Raw genomic sequence first — 18,140 nt, 5'->3', positions numbered from 1 at the left:
TGTTGAAGATGGTTGCCTAAGAGATGCTTTTATTGTATGTCAGAGTGGATTGCTTTCCAATACAGTGTATTAGAATGCATTAAAAGGAAACGACTTCATGGCCGAATTGCACAGATAGCAGTTTTGTTGGGATTTTATCAAGAGAAAATATGTCACGTTGCGTGTTAGTCAAAGGTGCACCAGAATTAAAACAAGCTATTGATATTCAATATGCACCAACAACTACCAAACTGAATTTTGGAAACATCAGAATAAATAATCAGGCAATATGCCTCTAGGAAACATAGTGTATGTTCCAGCATGTGTACCGTCAAAGCTCCAGCTGAATGTTGGATCAAATCACTTCAAAACAGAATCATTTTTAGCAATCTCAACGAGCCAACCCTAAAGCGAAGTGGCCCGCTGTGCGTGGCGTTACCTCTACAGGCTGTTTGTGACACTGAGAAAATGGCTTTTATGCGAAGGGAAGGAAAAACAACTTGTGAATGGCCAAAAAAATTGATTCAGTCTGTCTCTCACCCGCCGTGTGTCTTTGCCCATTTTGTGCATCGTTCTTAGATCAAATTTAGAAAAGGTCCATTAGCATTTAAATGTGCAGCTTTGAATAGTGCCTCTTTTAATATTTTTTTAAGAAATACAGAACATGTGATGATTCAATTTTATGTGGTTGCCAGCAGGCTTCCCAAAAATAAAAAGAAAAAAGAAAGAAAAGAAGCCAGCACATTTCATTTGAAGTGTGAGAAGATTATAGGGCAGAGCAGGTGGAAATACAAGGGAAGAGCGAGCGCTGGAAAGAGCTTCTCTCTGTCTTCTGAGCTGGGGTGACAAGATTTTGTCTGTCTGAAGCGTAATCCGGTTTGACTTGACTTGGCGAGAAGTGTTGAGATGGATGTGACGAGCGTTTCTGTTCCGTCGCTGTGAAACCGTCTCCTGTGATTTCCTGCAGATTACTGCTGTCAGCGGTCTCATCTTCTAAATGTATGTAATGCAGTTAGAAGCCTGCTCGCAGTTGTTGTCTGCTTCGCGCACTTTTACTATTCCCAAGACTGCAAAACATAAAATAGTAACGTCGTGTGTGTGTAAACTGTAAACTGTAGAATTATAAAATTTTTATATGAACCGAGGCTGTTCAACCCCCCGGCCCCTGAGCCAAAACCAGCCAGAAGGTCCAATCCTGTAGTTTGTATTTTCTTAATTGGAGACATTACGGGGCATCTCAAACCACTGAGACCTGGATCAAGAGATCAATGATGAAGTGGCCACTACATAGCCAGTGAAGTAGCATTGTATTAAAGCCACTCTATGAGGCTAAATTGAAAGCAAAAGGCACAAGCTGCAAATGAAGTGTCGCTTTTGTTAAAAGGTACTGAACGGTAATGCCGTGGTTAGCGCCCTCGCATCATAGGTGAGAGGTTCTTTAAGGTTCTTTTACTAGTTTTTAAGTGTCTTAATGGTTTTGCACCCTCTTATTTATCCGAACTACTTTTATCATATCAACCCTCGCGGGCCCTGAGGTCCTCCGGCACCGGCCTTTTAATTGTCCCTCAAACGAGGACCAAGACTCACGGGGAGGCTGCGTTCAGCTCCTATGGCCCCCGTTTGTGGAACAGCCTGCCGGGGAACCTCAGGGCTGCAGAGTCCATTGAGGTTTTTAAAAAAGGGTTAAAAACTCACCTTTTTAATCAGGCTTTTAACTGATTTTATACATGTATGTGTGTATATAGTTATGTATTTGATCAATGTATTTATCTACTTCTATTTATTTATTTCAGATAATTATCTAATTTTCTTTTTTATCTCCAGTGGTTCCTCTAGGAGGCGCTACACTGGTGGTGGCCGGTTTTTGCCGCTGGTGGAGCCGTCCCATGGGTTTCCCTGCCTGGGCACCTGGCAGGTCCCCCGCGTATGCGGTGGGATTGGCTTGTCTGCCCGGTTGGGGGGGGGATCTGTGGGGCGGCGCCCCCTGTGGTCGGAAGTTGTGCCGCCCCCAGTGTGGACGGCCCAAATATGTCCCTTTCCTCACCTTAGTCCTCAGTGTCTGGCCATGTCTCCATATCACTAGGTATGTCTTGTCACCTATGATGTGTGTCTGCATGTGTGCGTGTGTGTTCACCTGCTTTTTATTCATCTATTTTATCTTTGCACTGTTTTTAATTTTTGTGGAAGCACTTTGTGTTGCTTAATGTATAAAAAGTGCTATAGAAATAAAGATTATTATTAAAAAAAAAAAAAAGTCAATGGATGAAATGTCTGCACTGAAACTTGAAAAAAACAGTGTTAACAAATCTCTCTATAGTCTCTAATTAATATTTCTGTAACGCAATAAGTCTCAGAAAGAAGTTGGAGCAGGAGATCTTTGAAAAATGAACAAGGCTTGAAGCAGGTTGGCGCAACTTTAGCCGAACTACAGCTACAAGTGACATATTCAGTATCGCAGAAAAAATGAAAACTCACTGTAAAAAAAATAACATAATCACAGAAAGAGTCAATGTCCTCAGCAGGATTATGAAATCCACGCAGTGATGTAAAGTTTGACAACACGAACCACCAGGAGCTACTGACCACACCAGACTCATGAAGTCTGCACCCTCAAAGGCTGAAGATGTTATTTAAGAAACGTTCAAACCATCAGAAAAAAGAGTTAGCGACAATCTCATTTGTCACGATTGGTTGGCACTTCATTAACCCAACCACCGTAAATCAAAAGGTAACACACCATGCTTCACAAAACCACAAACATTGCATGGTAATTATCATTAATGGAATAATAAATCGGGGGAATAAATAATTACATGCCTTCTTATCCCTCCATTAAAGCTCTAAACATTTTTTGCAGATGTTGTTGTGCACTGGCTTTGAGTGCTGCTTTGTATGACATGTTTTCAGATCCCCATTTGAACACTGAATGTCTGTATCATAAATGTTTTTCCACTGTTTCGTTTTTGATTTTCAGAACATTTGGCCAAAAAAAACATAACTTTTGTTGTTGTTGTTCTTAATGTATCAAATGACAGTGCTGATGCAAGATGCCTTTCTTTGTGTTGTGAGTTTTGCACAGCAACTGTTGACATACTTTATAGTGTTGCACGTGCTAATGACAGTCTAAAAACTTTGCCTCTTGATGCCTATAAACCTTTCTGACTCCAGATTGTCTTGTCACCAGGACTTATCAGCCTGCCTGGCCCTCAGGCTGTTGCAACTTACCAAACTCTGCTTGATCTGCACAGCTGCTTCAGCCACCTGCCTGCCTGCTCCGCTCTGCCAGAGCAGCTCACCACTAAGTCTTATCTCAAGCTTCTGCACAGCTAAAAGTCCCCCCCCCCCCCCCCCCCCCCCCCCCCCCCCCGATCCATTTCCACCCTCAGGGCATTTCCAATAAACCTGAACATGACACAAACCCAGAAATCTACCACAGACCTCAGAATGTCTGGAACAGGACTTCTTTTTGGCTTGTTCCTCTCCCATTGGTAATTAGTGCTGATGTGTAAATGACCTGAACTTTTTCATGCTCTAACTGTCAATAAAGCGGATGAGCTTATTGCGCACGTAATAAACTGTTGCTCCCAGCAAACCCACAATGCAGTAGGAAAAACACGTTGACGAGTAGTGAACATGTCACATGTTGTGCTTTTGGCCAATGGGCTATTTCTCCAGGTATAGGCAGCCATTCATAAGTTAGAGCTTTCAGCTCGGTAAAAGGTTAGTCGTACGTATCCATCCCACTCATTGCCTCTTTTTGCAGGGGTGATGCTCTGCAGCCGGCATTTGACTCGACACTTTGCACATAATAATGTCCTCCACCTCCACAAACCACGTTTTTTTGCCAAGAGGTCTTTCCTTTCTGACTTTCTGCAGCTCCTGGTCAATCAAATGACCTGGTTTATGTTTTCAAGTCAACACTTGTCACAGATCCAAGATACTATCTTATCTTATCATTACACAAAACAACCACGTTCTTCTCTGTCATTCATTCATGCCTCCTGAAGATCTTCTAGGGCAATGCATTTTTTTCAATGACAAATAATACTGTATTTTATTCCACTGAAATAGATTGCGTATCAACACGGTCGCTGAAATAACACACTCGCAACCCTTCCGACAAGTCAAGCATCTTGAAGTGAAGGTATTTCAAATGTTTTAACGAAGATGAATAAGATTAACTGTGAACAATATCTAATCTCAGATGTGAACATTTTGTAGAGGTTTGAATTCCACTTGAAACAAATTGACAGTGAAATGCTGCCTGTTTAGCATATGAATCACTTTTAATGTACAGTGGAAATGTCCATACATTAGTCCATCACTAAACCATGTAATTTTGAATCTATTGTAAGTGTCCTTGAGCACACCCTAACAATTATGCCCTAAAATCAGATGCACAGCTGTCAATGGACTCAGGGAGGTCATGATTATTATAGTGATCCTCGTTTCTGCTAAATGGAAAAAGAAAATGCACAAGCACACTATGCAGAGACTGTGATTGCAATCTCAGAATGGTACGCAGCTTGAAATCATAAACCCAACAGCTTAAAGCTGCAATAATTGCAACTGGAGAGTCAAAAAATGTCATTATTCTTAGAGGTTAATTTGTTTATATTCTCTTTAATTAAAGTGTTTAAAAGTCTGTTACCTCATCATCTTTTTTCCATTCCATTTCGCTGTTTATTTAGGTTGACTCATTTGCAGTATTAAATAGTTTTTTGTAATCCATAACAAGTACCTGGTGATACCATATTTAATAACTGTACAGAGGTTTGGAGCAATACATAGAAATGTTCACGACAGCCAATATACATTTTTACGAAAAAGAGCAATAAGGACAATTCATAAAACTGGGTATAGAAATGATACAAATTGACTCTTCTTAAAATTAAAAATGCTAAAACTCAAATGACAATCTCAAACAACCAATTTCCTACAAATATTCAAAACGTTTTTTTTTTTTTTTTTTTTTAACAGAAATGTGGTTTTGACTGGAACGGAGGGTTAAAGTTGAAACATGACAACAACACTGGAGTCATTTTGTGGTTCTATATGTAGAGTGAGATTGTGGAACAGTTTGGTGGTGGCGCTCAGCTTGTGTCCGAACACCACCCAGCTCAAAAAGCAGTACAAAACAATAGTTTTCACAAAGTACAGGAGGGAGGACGGCCTGTTGGCACTGGCGTAAGAACAATTACACCACTACAATTTATCTTATTTACTTATTTACAATATTTCTTGTAAATATAGATGTATATAGTTTTTTGGGCATGTGCACATAAATAACTACAGGGATGTGGAGTAACTAATGGTTGAGGTGGAGAAGGGGGAGGAGTAAATAAGATTAGGCTTCGTCTTGCTCCTTTTCAGAGCCTTTTAAGGTAATTTCAGCCTCAGCTGCGTCTCAGCAGAGATGGCTGCGCTCCTCTCAGATACACTGTCGGAGTCAAGGTGGGATTACAGTTCACGGCCTGTCATGTGCATCGGGATGCTTTGAACACACATACAGCAGATCTGCAGAAAGATTTTTGGACCATATGGTGCTTACAGTCCTCTCTGCTCCACCTTCGCTGAGCAAGAGCATTACAGTAATCCCACCATCGCGATGAATGAGAGAAGACGGAGGCTCCTTGGAAACGGGTTATCCATGGCATGTAGTATTGAGATGATGGTCTGCTTTATATGGCAGATTCCTTATTCGATGTGAATGATATCACACCAAAGCAAAGACACTAAGTTGTATAGTAGGCAAGACACTATCCTCCATGTTTACCAAATGTCATACTGATTCAGCCACAATCTTTCTTTTAGGAAAACCAGGACATGTTTATGGAGCGACTCATGTCGCAGATGGGTTTTCAGAGTGGGAAATGGAAAACCTTCAAGTGTTTATGAATGCCTGTATGTTGAGATAAGGTGAATCAATCTTCTTCAACCAGTCAGTCTCTGTCTGCTGGTAATGACAGATATGCAGCACAGGCTTCAGCAAGCAGATATACATGTTGTTTTTTGGTTTTTTTTACTGACGGTAATCATGACTGCTAGCAACAGAAATGCGGGTAGAAATAATCATTTGACAAGAATGTGAGGGTTTGTGAAATATATTTGTTGACACATTAGGTGGTTTGCTCAGCAGTGGGAAATGGAAAGTAATCCTGCACACTTAAAGTCACACTGCTGTTTTTAATCAGTTGTAGATATTTTCATGTCGACTGCACAAAGATGGGCTTATTATTAAGTTACTTAGTGAGATATACACTTTTTCATGAGGATGTACAAATCCTAAGATATTGACTGATCGAGTCAAATTGGTAATTTGGAATGTTCCATTTTTTTTACAGCATCCAGACGTAAATTTGCTTCCACTTTGCAGCTGTGAAGGTTTGACTAAATCACTTGCCTTTACGAACTTTACAACATGATGGAAGAGTAGCTTTAAAACACAATGGGAACGTGTCCTAATTTATGGGAAATGTGTCTTTTCAGTTCAGTTCAGTTCAGTTCAGTTCAATTCAATTCGCTTTTACTTCCACAGTAAATAACAGTTCCCAAGGCACTTTCACAGAGAAAAAATCAACTGGCTGACATTTTCTTTTTTTTCTATAATCCACCTATTTAAATTTCCTTCATAAGCCAATTGCACTGTAAATATGTGGAAGCATAACCTTTGAAGATAAGTAAATGTTTGGTCTGTTTTAAAGACTAATATAAAGAAAGTTCAGTTTTCTGTGTGCCAAGATGTGAGGTTACTTTGCTTCTATAAACATTATATTATCAGAGGTATTATATTTCACCACATGCAGTTCCTACATGGCCTTGATTGTCTCGACCCTTTGGAGATAAGACGGTCTGGGAAAGGAGCGCTAAATGCATTAATCTCTGATGAGATGAAGACATTATGTTTTGGCTGCATGCGTACATCCCCTTTAACATGCTTCTACTTCACTTTAACATTTAGAATCTGTATTCTCGGTGGTTAGCCTTGCACTTTTAAATGTTCTGAGAGCAATTCATGGCTGAAGCAGTCTTCTTTAATAATAATGTGGAGAGATTATTTGAATTGTCATTTAATTCAATTCCATCCTGTGCTTTACATCATCATCATCATCATCATCATCATCATCATCATCATAGTATTAATAATGACACATTCACTGAGTGAATAAGAAGGAAAAGTGTGCAAGGAGTACAATATGCATCTTTCATCATCTAATCCATTAGGCTCTAATAGGACAGTACACTGTGCCATGCAAAGTTCTGTAGCTCATTATACCTGTAATCATACCTTTTTTTTTTCCAGTCAGAGACATATTCACATCTGCATAAGAAACCTAATTAGGTGAATGAACATCAAGAGCGTGTGTGAGGATTTAAATCTGGTAATGATCTCACTGTGATTCACAGGCGCATATTACAGTATTTTCTAAATCAAGTGTCCATTTCCAGAAATAAAAATAGGATGTGCCAATGAATGCATTAAAAGCCCTTGAATAGTGAAAAGGTTCAATTGTTTTAAAAAGCCATTCAACAATTCTGATCACATCCCTTTAATAGCAAAAGGCAAACATATCAATGAAGGAAACTCGTGGAAAGACTATCAGACAGCCACTAACCATTTCTTGGAAACAGTCATTTATACTTCAGAATTTTAGAGAAACACACTTGAGGTTACATGTGATTTGTACCTCAAGAAAGCTTGTAAACAAGTGGCTGGACACTCACTAGGATCTGCAGCACAGTGCTCAGGCTCCGACCTAACTATTTGTTCCTGACTGCAGTCAACGTGTGGATGTGCTGCATTTCATTAAAACGACTGTGCATCACCTTTGACCTTCAGATGGCAGTGAACCATTGATCAGTAAAAGCTTTGGGAGCTATAATTAGAATACCAGTTCTCTCTTTAAGCAGGAAAGGGGGCAAAAGAAACAAAGATTTTTTTTTTTGGAGGGGGGGCAGTATGTTTTGCTTTTAAAGCAAGATTTAAAATGCAATCCTCACTAAAATTTAAAGAGACGTGGAATATGAGGAAGCACTAAGTGTAGTGGCCATTGATTCTGCATGACGCGTTCATGGGATAATCTGGTTTCCGCTTTGGCTTGTGCGCAGATGGCGCTGGGAGGGAAAAAAAATGGGGACAGACAGGCTATAGGGCTAGGGAGGATATTCACCCCGTAGATAAGCCCTACTGTACTGCGCGCCCTGTCCACCAGCCGATCTGCAACCCGGTCTCGATACTCTCAGCTGGCGTCACTTGACCGGGGGGGGGGGGGGGGGAGAGACGTAGCGATACGCAGAGGATTGTAAAGACAGGAGCGCCATGAGGAAGTCAACCCAGCAAGTGGGAGCCAGTGAATAATGATTAGCACAAATGCCGCTCACACAAAACATGGCTTGTTCCTCTTAAACAACAAGCCATGTTTTCCATTTTCATTATCCATTATTGCCTCCGCCACGTTGCCGGCAGGCACAGGGAACATTAAGTGCACTGAACAGGAGCTCCCCAGATGTGGCCCTTGTTTACTGTATGGCATATTTGTTGCCATTGCTTTCCTCATTGCTGAGCACTGAGGTGGTGTCTGGCTGTGTTTGGCCCCCTGCCTACAGTGACCGATTCAGATTAGTTAACATCTCTCGGCCTCACGTGCCTCACGTTTGGCAGGAAACCTGCGCCCGAGGTGATCCCCTGATACGAAGCTGCAAAACCGGGGGAGTGGATCATGGCCGTCTTGAAATGTATATATAGCACACTTGTGCCTTCTGATCATGCAGCACAGGGGAAAAGACATGAGGCACACAACTACTGATAGATAGAGATAAAGACAGAGTGGGAGACAGACAGACAGAGACAGAGAGAGGGAGGATTAACTTCTCATCCAGTCTTTGCTGTTGCATAGATTGTAAGTAGCTTATTGCACAAAGCACCCTGCATGTAACTGGTGCGTTTGCATGATTTGTTTTGGGAGGGTTTTTTGTTGTTGGTGTGTGTGTATTGGGGACATCAGTGACCTCATGCAGGCAACTAAGAGCTTTGGTCCTAAAATAATCAAACTGGAGAATCTGGCAGGCTGTGCTCTACTAAGAATGCATCCCAAGCTATCAAAGGGCAACAGCTTTACTTCCATATAAACATTACTCTCTAATCCTTGATGTCGAAAAAAGGTAATTGGGTGCAGTAAAAATCTCATCGAGGTTTTGTGTGTGTGTGTTTAAAAAAAAAAAATCAGCGTCAGTCACGATGCAGCCATGAGAAGATGACCGAGCAGGTCGAAAGCATTATGTCATATTTCACCTGAATGGAGTATTCAATCAGACACGTATTCATGAAAAACAATGCATATAGATTGCTTAGTTTAGTTTTTTCTCTCCATCTGATTACTTCCAAGTACTGATTAAGGTTTTTTTTTTGTAATTGAGTTACCGTTGTTGTAACATCGAAGGTCCTGACCTCATTCTGTAAAATGATGTTCTCATTTGGCACTGTATTGATAAAACTATTCAAATTCTAAAAGGAATATTGAACATGATTTACCATTCACTAGTTTGTATTTTTCCTTGTCATTATTTTCCTTTATCATTATTATTTCTTTTGTTTGCTACTTGCCTTTCACTGAATTTAATTAAGTCTGCTGTCTATTATCTCGTAACTTTGATTTCTGCTGCCTCTCTTATTGGCTCATTTAATCTGTTTGTATTCAATCGCCTCTTTTGTTTTCTTTTCATTCGTTTGAATCAAAATTTTAAAATTGCCTTTTATGTTTGTTTTTGTACGTCTAATATATTATCTTGTCCGGCAGCTTTTCCATTCCACAAGAAAAGCTTGCTGAATTACCTTGCCTACTACATTCCTCTGAAAGATCTCGGAACACTGCCTGCCAATATTGTGCTTTCACTCCAATTCAAAATGCATGGCTGTGTCTCAGAGAGGCATCTAGATTTAATTCTGTGGGTTCTTCAATAATAGATCTACCTCCGGCATTTCTATTGTGTATTCTCGTTTCAGTTCATGTATCAGTTCAACATTTGTTTTAAATTGTGATACTGTAATACATCGATAATAAAGATATTTCCTGCTGTGTTACAATCAACTATGCAGCCAAATATCTTTTAGTGAAACATCCAAATTACTTGCGGTTAATCTGTCCAGAGGAAGAAGGTAGAAACGGAGGGTCAGCAGCACCAATTTCTCAATCACAGCCAGAAGCATCACTGCACTTATTATACCCTTTGGACCGTAGTGATGTTTTGCTCAGAGTTTAGCGTAATTGGATTGTGTAATTGTCCAATATGGAATATCGTATTTCCTGAGCTTCCTGTGAAGAACTTCAAGTAACAAAACATTCCTCTCAACCATCTCCAAGTGATGAAAATCAAAATCCACCAAATAATCACGCAAGTGTTCTTTGCAGTGTTTGGAACAAACAGCTTTTCAGCGCTTGTGATTGTAATATGAACTATGTTGCTCTTACCTGGATACAACAAGAGGCAAGATTAACATTTTCAACATCCTCATTAGCAGCTCTCCTGGAAACTGGAAGTACTTCACCTCCTGTAAACAGCAGAGAAAAACTTGTTTCATTTCAACAGTCTGCAGATCACTGTGCGTGTGTGTGTGTGTGTTGTGTGTGTGTGTGTGTGTGTGTGTGTGTGTGTGTGTGTGTGTGTGTGTGTGTGTGTGTGTGTGTGTGTGTGTGTGTGTGTGCGCGTGCGCGTGCGCCAAACACAGTAGATATATGGAAATGCAAAGCGCTACTCAGGTCACATTTACTGTTGTTTCCTGCTGCTTCAATAGAATCAAGCTGCTTCTCAGTTTTAGCTTCATTGTTCCCAAAAGAGCTTTACTGGAGACGGTTTTATTTCGCATCCCTGTCAATAATACTTTGTGCTTCTTAGTAACCAAAGAGGTAGGAGAGTGTGTCCTTTATGTTTCTGCTTTCTGTGTGTGGTCTAGTAATGGTAGCCCGTGTGAGTTTAAAAAAAGAAAGAAAGAAAGAAAGAATGAGTGGAATCGATTCAAAGCCGGTGGAAGCAAAGCACAATTTACATGTCACGCTGTAAAGAGACTGTCGACGAAGAAATATATTCTGTGCGGCTGATGGTGTGATAAGATGCACATTAAGCCAGAGTGAGATGCCTGATGTGTTTACCAAGAGCCATCTCCAAAGACATGCTGGATGTGCTTATTAGTGTGTAAGATTACTGCTCAGTCGCACCAGGCCCCAGTATGTCTCCTCAAGAAAACCGACTATTGAAAACACAGAAGCAACGAGGGACATGTTTGCTATGAATCTTTGTGAGCAGCTCGTTTCACCGTAGCAAGTTTTTTTTTTCAGATTTTCTAAAAAAACAAAAACAAAAACAACAAATAAAACCCAAAGTTTGTCATTAGCCTGAATAAATTTGTTTGTTTGTTTGTAAATCTGTGGTGGCTTCTATTTACACATGTTCCATCATGACTGGGAGGTCAAGAGTTTGTTTTTCTGCTCCTTGGTTTCTGACAATTATTACCTCTCTGCTTTGAAAGAATCAAGCTTCACCCCCCCCCCCCCCTTTTTTTTTTTACTTGTAAGTGCAATTGCATTAAAGCCATGAAAACAAAAAGACTTCATAGTGGTCATCTGTTTTTAATGATTATGGCATGTATTCTGCCTCAGGTGCTTGGAAACTGATAATCAAAATAATGGCACTGGCAAATGCCATGAGCAAGTTTGAAGTCAATATTCATTGCGTTGATTTACTACGCAATAATCAAGGGTGTATTGGTGTGTCATCTGGGTTTGAACGATTATCCTACAGACATGGAAAAAAAAGGCTCTGCAGATAATAATGCGATGCGAAGTAAACTAAAGAAGTGACAAGAATCTTCTGCAGAGATGCACACAGCCATTATGCAAGAGACGTGACAGGGACAACGAAAACTGTCTGAAAAAAAAAAAAAAAAAAAAAAAATCTACACTTGACCCCTAAAAACCCTGTGGAGAATAAATGCCGTTATTTAAGCTCCAAAATGGGCATTCATACTGCAGTATCTATTATTTTTCATGATAACCGTATATAAAATTACTTTTTTCTTCACTGGGATCTATTGATCGTTGTCACCTCTGCTGAACTGACATTTCAGTGTAAAGGTTTCAGAAAAAACTACCTTCACAGGTTAATACGCAAAGTCAGCGACAAGCTTTTGGAAAGTGCGAAGGAAAGATTGAATACCATGCCTGAACTGTCTGAACTGCCTGATATTTTCTCCAACAATATATTGAGCATATAGAGAGACAACTTCTTAAAAGTATGAAAGTGCCCAAAGTGGAGGGCAAACACAGCTTCAACAAAGGCTTTCCAAGTGAGAACGTAGCACTGAGCTGACTGCCTAATCAAGCAGATGTAAGTAAAACGGGAGAGGGAAAGCCTGTGGGAACACGAGAGAGAGGTGAGGAGTTACGAATGAATAAATGAAATTTAAGTACATCACATCTGTGCAGTGAGATGATGGAGTAATAAAAGCTTTTTGTGTTTGTTTTTGGAGCCTGAGAGCTTTTAGGCCAAATAAACAAGAATGTGCATGTGTGTCTACGTGTGTGGGTGTGTGTGTGTGTATGTGTGCGTGTCTATGATATGCATGTGTTTGTGAGTTTGTATTGTGTGTTTAAAGGACAAACACAGCTGTCACTGAGTCGTGGCAGCTGCTGACAGTGGAACACACACACACACACACACACACACACACACACACACACACACACACACACACACACACACACACACACACACACATAACACTTTCGGAGGTCTTCTGTCTTTATAAATCAGTTGTGTGTATAGACTTACACTCTCATGTTTGCAGTGTGCCGTCACTGGTTAATAACAGAAATGCTTTCAATTGTTGAAGCTTAAAAGTCTGGTGCGGGTTGATAAAGCATGATGGTGGTCAGTTTGATGCCTTTTCCCAGCTTAATTTTCCCTTTCTAATTTTGGAAAAGATACTATGACAACAACAAACAAGTGGAGGGAAAAACTATATATTATTTCCTCAAAAGGTATTTCTAACACAGTATGTGAGATTAGTTGAAATTCTATAATACACTTCAGCATGTATTCAAGAGTGTAACAGTTATGATAATCACCACCTGGTGTGAAAACAAGCATCTGTGAAGGTGGGCTCATCCTCCCACTCTTCGAAGGCTGTATACATACCATGCATGGTTGCTCTTTGTCAAACCTTGAATCTGCATTAGAATATTCCTCCGTCACTTCTTATTGCCTGATTTTCCAGACATGAATGTTGGGATTTTTTTTTTTAAATGTGTGGCCTGTTTCTTCATTTTCTCTGACGTCATTTCTTCTGCTAAATAAAATATCCCAGGAAATCAACTTGCTTTGATTTATGGTGTAAAGATTTGATCCAGATTATCACTCCTACCAATCTGATCCTCCTCTGATCCTCGGTGTAAATCATGCTGCATATTCATTTCCACCTTACTGTGGGTGTCAAACATGAGCAGGCTGCTGCTTGCTGTGTTTCAACAGATGATGAGGATTATTATTATTTTTTGTGTTATTATTTGAAGTGCGGCAACATTCTCCATGTGGAAAAGCGGTCGGATTAAAATTTTCCTACAAGGATGTTGAGTTCCCTAGAGTCTCAGATTCACCTTATTTAGTTTCCAGAGCAGACCTCAGATAGAGTCACTGAGTGCCTCTACCCAGAGATGATCCTCGAGCTCTGCAAGGATGAGTAATTATAATTATAACTTTTGTTCCTCAGGCCAGTGCCAGCAGGTGGGGGCTGCCGTGATGTTGATAATGGGTTGATTAGGAAGTGTTACTGTGTAATACTGAGCTTGTGTGTGTGTGTGTGTGTGAGAGTGTGTCTACATGTATTTGTAGTTGTGTGAGAGATCTTACATTAACCTTTGGCTCTATTGATTGTTTATTGTCGGTTCAGGTTTTCTTTTTTGATGGATATGTTGCATTTGGCACCATACATATAAATTGAACTTAAAATCTTCTATTTCAGTTGGTAACACATCATACACCGTTTGTTCTTAGCAGCATCAACTGCATGTCGATGAACATGGGGTTGGCAAATATCCCTCCTGAGGATTCTGCTCCATATTACAGAAGCTCTCACTTAAAGGCAGCACATTGTACGGCGCTTGTATTTCTGATCGTCACTCACATGTTTGTGTTTCTCTGCAGGTTTTAACTGAAACCCTTTAACACAAAGATCTTAGAAAATGGTTTTACATTTAACTACTTGAGAAGTACATGCTTTGTTGAAAGCTCTGCACTTTACATCAATATCTAAAGTTCTTTTACAATGAATAAACATTTTTGTGGGGTCACATTGTCAGCTTCTAACAGGTGCTCACAGGCACAAACTGCTAGAGCCAGATATGTAACAAGGAGTCAAATTGTTTTAAAATATAATGTAATAAAACCCAAAATGTCATAACTGGTCGATAATGTGAAAAGATTTTACAATAATTTAAATGTGATCTTAATATGTTTAATTCTTATACATTATTTTGTAGTGATGATTGAAGAAAAAGATTACAGATTATAGAGAACAGAAGACTATAAATGAGTTGGGCAACAGCAATAATACAAAAAAAACAAAAAAAAACAAACAAACAAATAACCCCCATAGGCTATTATATATACGTATAAACAAATAGTCCAAACTTTTTGAGCAAATTTTTTCAGTGTTATTCAAGTTCAAGTAGTTCAAGGTCAAGTCCAATCCATAAATCATTGACTCACTTTATGAAGTAATACAATTATTACACTACTGGGGGAAAATATTTTGCCTGCCTATTTTGTCATTTCATTTTCGGTTTCATTACGTGTTTTTTCTTTTTTCTTTTATCACATTTTGGGCTCAGCACGTTTGTTTAATTATTAACCAGTTATTACATTTAGGGTTTTATTACAGCATTTTTATTTTATTTAAAAAAAAATTTGAATTTGGGTCATTGTTACATTTGTTGCATATTGGGCTCTGAAAACAAACTTTGTGCAGTGAAAGCAATAGAATGGCATTAAATGCACCATGTATAGTAACTTGTATATGATTCATAATTTCTCATTGATCTCTGCAGGCTGGTCAGGGATAAACAAAAAGCTGTGTAGGGCCTGTGGACTGAGCAATGAGCCACAAATAATCTGCTATAGATTGACTGTGGTATAAAAACGAATGACAAATTTCCTTTTTCATCCTGCTGGATTAAATTCATAATAACACAGTTTCAAGCACCGCCATCTTGCACGAGTGAGTAATTTATCACCAGATTTTGTGCAGTGGTAAATGAATAGCGGAGCCTTGAACTCTAAGTTGTGCCTTTAACCTTCTGAACATGTTCATGAATGACTATTTCCTTGAAGCAGCTGCCAGTGTTGACGTACGCCATCCTCATCAGTAACCAATCAAAGATTGAACTACAGTCGCTTGGGGAAGTTCACATGAAAAAAAAAAACTCTACGAGGCACTCAAAGGAGGCGATTGAGATGTTTTTTGAAGTTGTTATGTAAACTGTAATAACCACAATAACAATTACTTGGTGGATTGTTGTTGTGAGGAGATTTAACATATTCTTTAATGCTTCAGTGTTTGTCCATTTGCAGTTTCAGTTGGGTTGAAAAGCCATCGGTGTTCTCCAGCCATGGAGCTTAGAGATGTGAGCAGCGATGTGATTGAATCATCGGTTGAAGGTTCAAGGTCAAAATAATCTGACTGCTTCCAAATGAGCTCCATGGCATTTCCACTGTCATTAAACACAACCCGCACAGTTTTCAGCACTTAGTACCCTGCAAACTTTGAATATATTTTTGTTTTGAACTGAGATCAAAGGATTTCTGAAGTCAGATAGAACATGCACCTTCCTTTTAGTTGAACTTGCAGTATTAATGAGAGTCCATGGCAGTGTGATTCCCCAAGTTCACTGCTTTGACGCTGCACTTCATCAACATCTGTCAGACAGTTCCCACCTGCAGGAGCAGTCAGTTTGCTCACATGAATACGGAAGCAATTTGAATGAAATGTGAGCTCACTATCAAGTAGATCATGGCTCTGAATAACATTCACAATGATGGTGGCTCGTGTCTTAGTCCAGAAATTAATTACACAGCACACGCAATTCAAACATGCATCTGACTTCATACAAATTAATCACACCTACATCCTCAATGTCTGATGTTAAAACACTTTAGGTTTAGTAGTGTGTGTATATTTGATGCGGCATGCAGTGTCAGGAGCCTCTTGTTATTTTCTGAATCCCAGCTACTTAATTCCACTTCGCTGGCAGTGTTGTGTGAATAATGTCAGGGAGCAGGAGTGATGGACTTGGTGTTTCTATGAGCGATTGACGGTTAATCTCCCTTACAGCAATCCCACTGATACACTCAGTTCAAAGGCAATATGAATGACTAATGAGAAACGTTTTCACATTAAAAAAAAAATCTCTCTCTCTCAGGAATGCCTTTATTTCCCATTACAATATACTCTCTGCCGCAGCCTGGATTCTGCATTAGTCTGAACTCTTATTCAAAATATTCCAGGAGCAAGCTCCGTTTATTTTCTCTTTTGCTGTCATCAGAAAATGCTGACCCGGGAGGATTTTTGACATGAGCGTTCGAGATCTCAGCATGAGAAGAAAGTCAACCCGGGGAAACTGAGCATCCATCAGCACAACATTCTCTTTATCTTTCCAAAGCACAATGCAGCAATTATTAGGTGGTACTTCTTTCACTGCAGAGGTGTAGCGGAATCAGATGAGCACGACAGGTTGAGTTTATTGATTCAGACTGAGACTTCCAATTTGCATCTGTGAATTCTTCATCGCTTTTGTGTGTCTGTGGAGGCGGTCATGGTGGAGTTACAATTAGAAACATAGCTTGCTATGGAGCCAATGTTGTGATCATGTACATTGTTGCTGCTGTGCTGCTTCCAAGTACTGTTATATTTGTAGCTGTGGTAAAATTACACTGGGGGGGGGGGGCAGGAGTTCTGGTGTCTGAATCGAACTTGACATTTTAGAGGAAAGCAGTAGATGGGGTATCACACTGAGACTCTGGATGGGGGAAATCAGGAAGACAGGCAGGAGGGCGAAAAGCAGGCGTGTGTGTGTGTGTGCGTGTGCGTGTGTGTGTGTGTGTGTGTGTGTGTGTGTGGTGGGGAGGAGGGGGTATTTCACAATCAGCACCCTGCGTTTTAACCAACTGACCTGCTCGGAGAGCTGCTTGCCTCTGAGAAAGAAGCCCAGCAGGCAGCCGATGACCACGGCCAGCACAGACAGGATGAGCAGACCGTTCTGCTTGCAGACATTCTTCACCCGCCCCCACACTTCATCCAGTGCCACGGCCATCCTCCACCACCTCCTCCTGCTTGTCCCGGTCCTGACTGCAACTCCACAACCACTCAGTGAAGACAACCAGAGTGTAGCCCCCCTCTCACTACTTATTCAGCCATAAGAGCCGCCACAGAGTCAAACAGCTGCCACCACACTTTAGAAATGTCTGAGTGTGTGGATGCCGCAGTTGGGGTAAAATAGATGGACACACAATGATGGAGATGGGATTGAGAGAGACAAAAAAGAAAAAGAAAAAGAAAAAAAAACCCTGAAAAAGTAGAGTATAAGGGAAAAAAAGGTTATTCTATTAATAAAATAGGTGTTAAAGAGGCAGTCATCCCCCAAAAAATAAAGCACTTCAGGAGTTGCTGCGTGTTCCGCCCGAGCTGCTTCCTTCGCTATTTCACATTAGACTAAAGGCGTCACGCAGACACACTCTCAATCCCTGTCAATCTGTGTCTGTCCGTTTCTCTGTCAGTCAACCCCTCTGCCTTGTCCCATCCCACCTCCACCCTCCACTGCAGGCCTGCTTCTCCCGGTGGCCAACAGGGGGCTCTGCGACAGCTGGTGGCACAGTCATCAGGGTTAATACTACGATCCTATTAGGCCCCGCTGCACGACTCAGATCTAAAGGCTGGATTAGAGAGCTCTCTGAACAATTGGACAGCGGATTGTTCCAGTCCACCAAAAAGAAAAAGAAAAAAAAAAACAAACCCCAAACAAAACATAATAAAGTGGTACAAGGAAAAACAGTGGAAAAACAACATCAGTGGGGCACATTCAGGGCAGGATGACCCAGTCCTCTATCTCACAAAG

General features: G+C 40.3%; 1 protein-coding gene across 1 annotated transcript in view; it reads right to left on the bottom strand.

The window, feature by feature from the left end:
* Positions 1–17,339, bottom strand: part of slc1a7a (solute carrier family 1 member 7a) — a gene marked incomplete at both ends in the record, with an annotated part of 29,010 nt that extends 11,671 nt beyond the window's left edge. The window contains 2 exons of the mRNA XM_080503729.1: positions 10,449–10,528; positions 17,199–17,339. Of these exons, the coding sequence (XP_080359855.1) occupies positions 10,449–10,528; positions 17,199–17,339 (221 nt within the window). The remainder of the gene's footprint in view (positions 1–10,448; positions 10,529–17,198) is intronic.
* Positions 17,340–18,140: the final 801 nt, after the last annotated feature.

The sequence above is a fragment of the Blennius ocellaris genome (genome assembly GCF_963422515.1).
Source record: "Blennius ocellaris genome assembly, chromosome: 10".
Classification (NCBI taxonomy): Eukaryota; Metazoa; Chordata; class Actinopteri; order Blenniiformes; family Blenniidae; genus Blennius; species Blennius ocellaris.
Note: the sequence above shows the minus strand (reverse complement) of the source record. Positions and strands in the feature narration are given on the sequence as shown.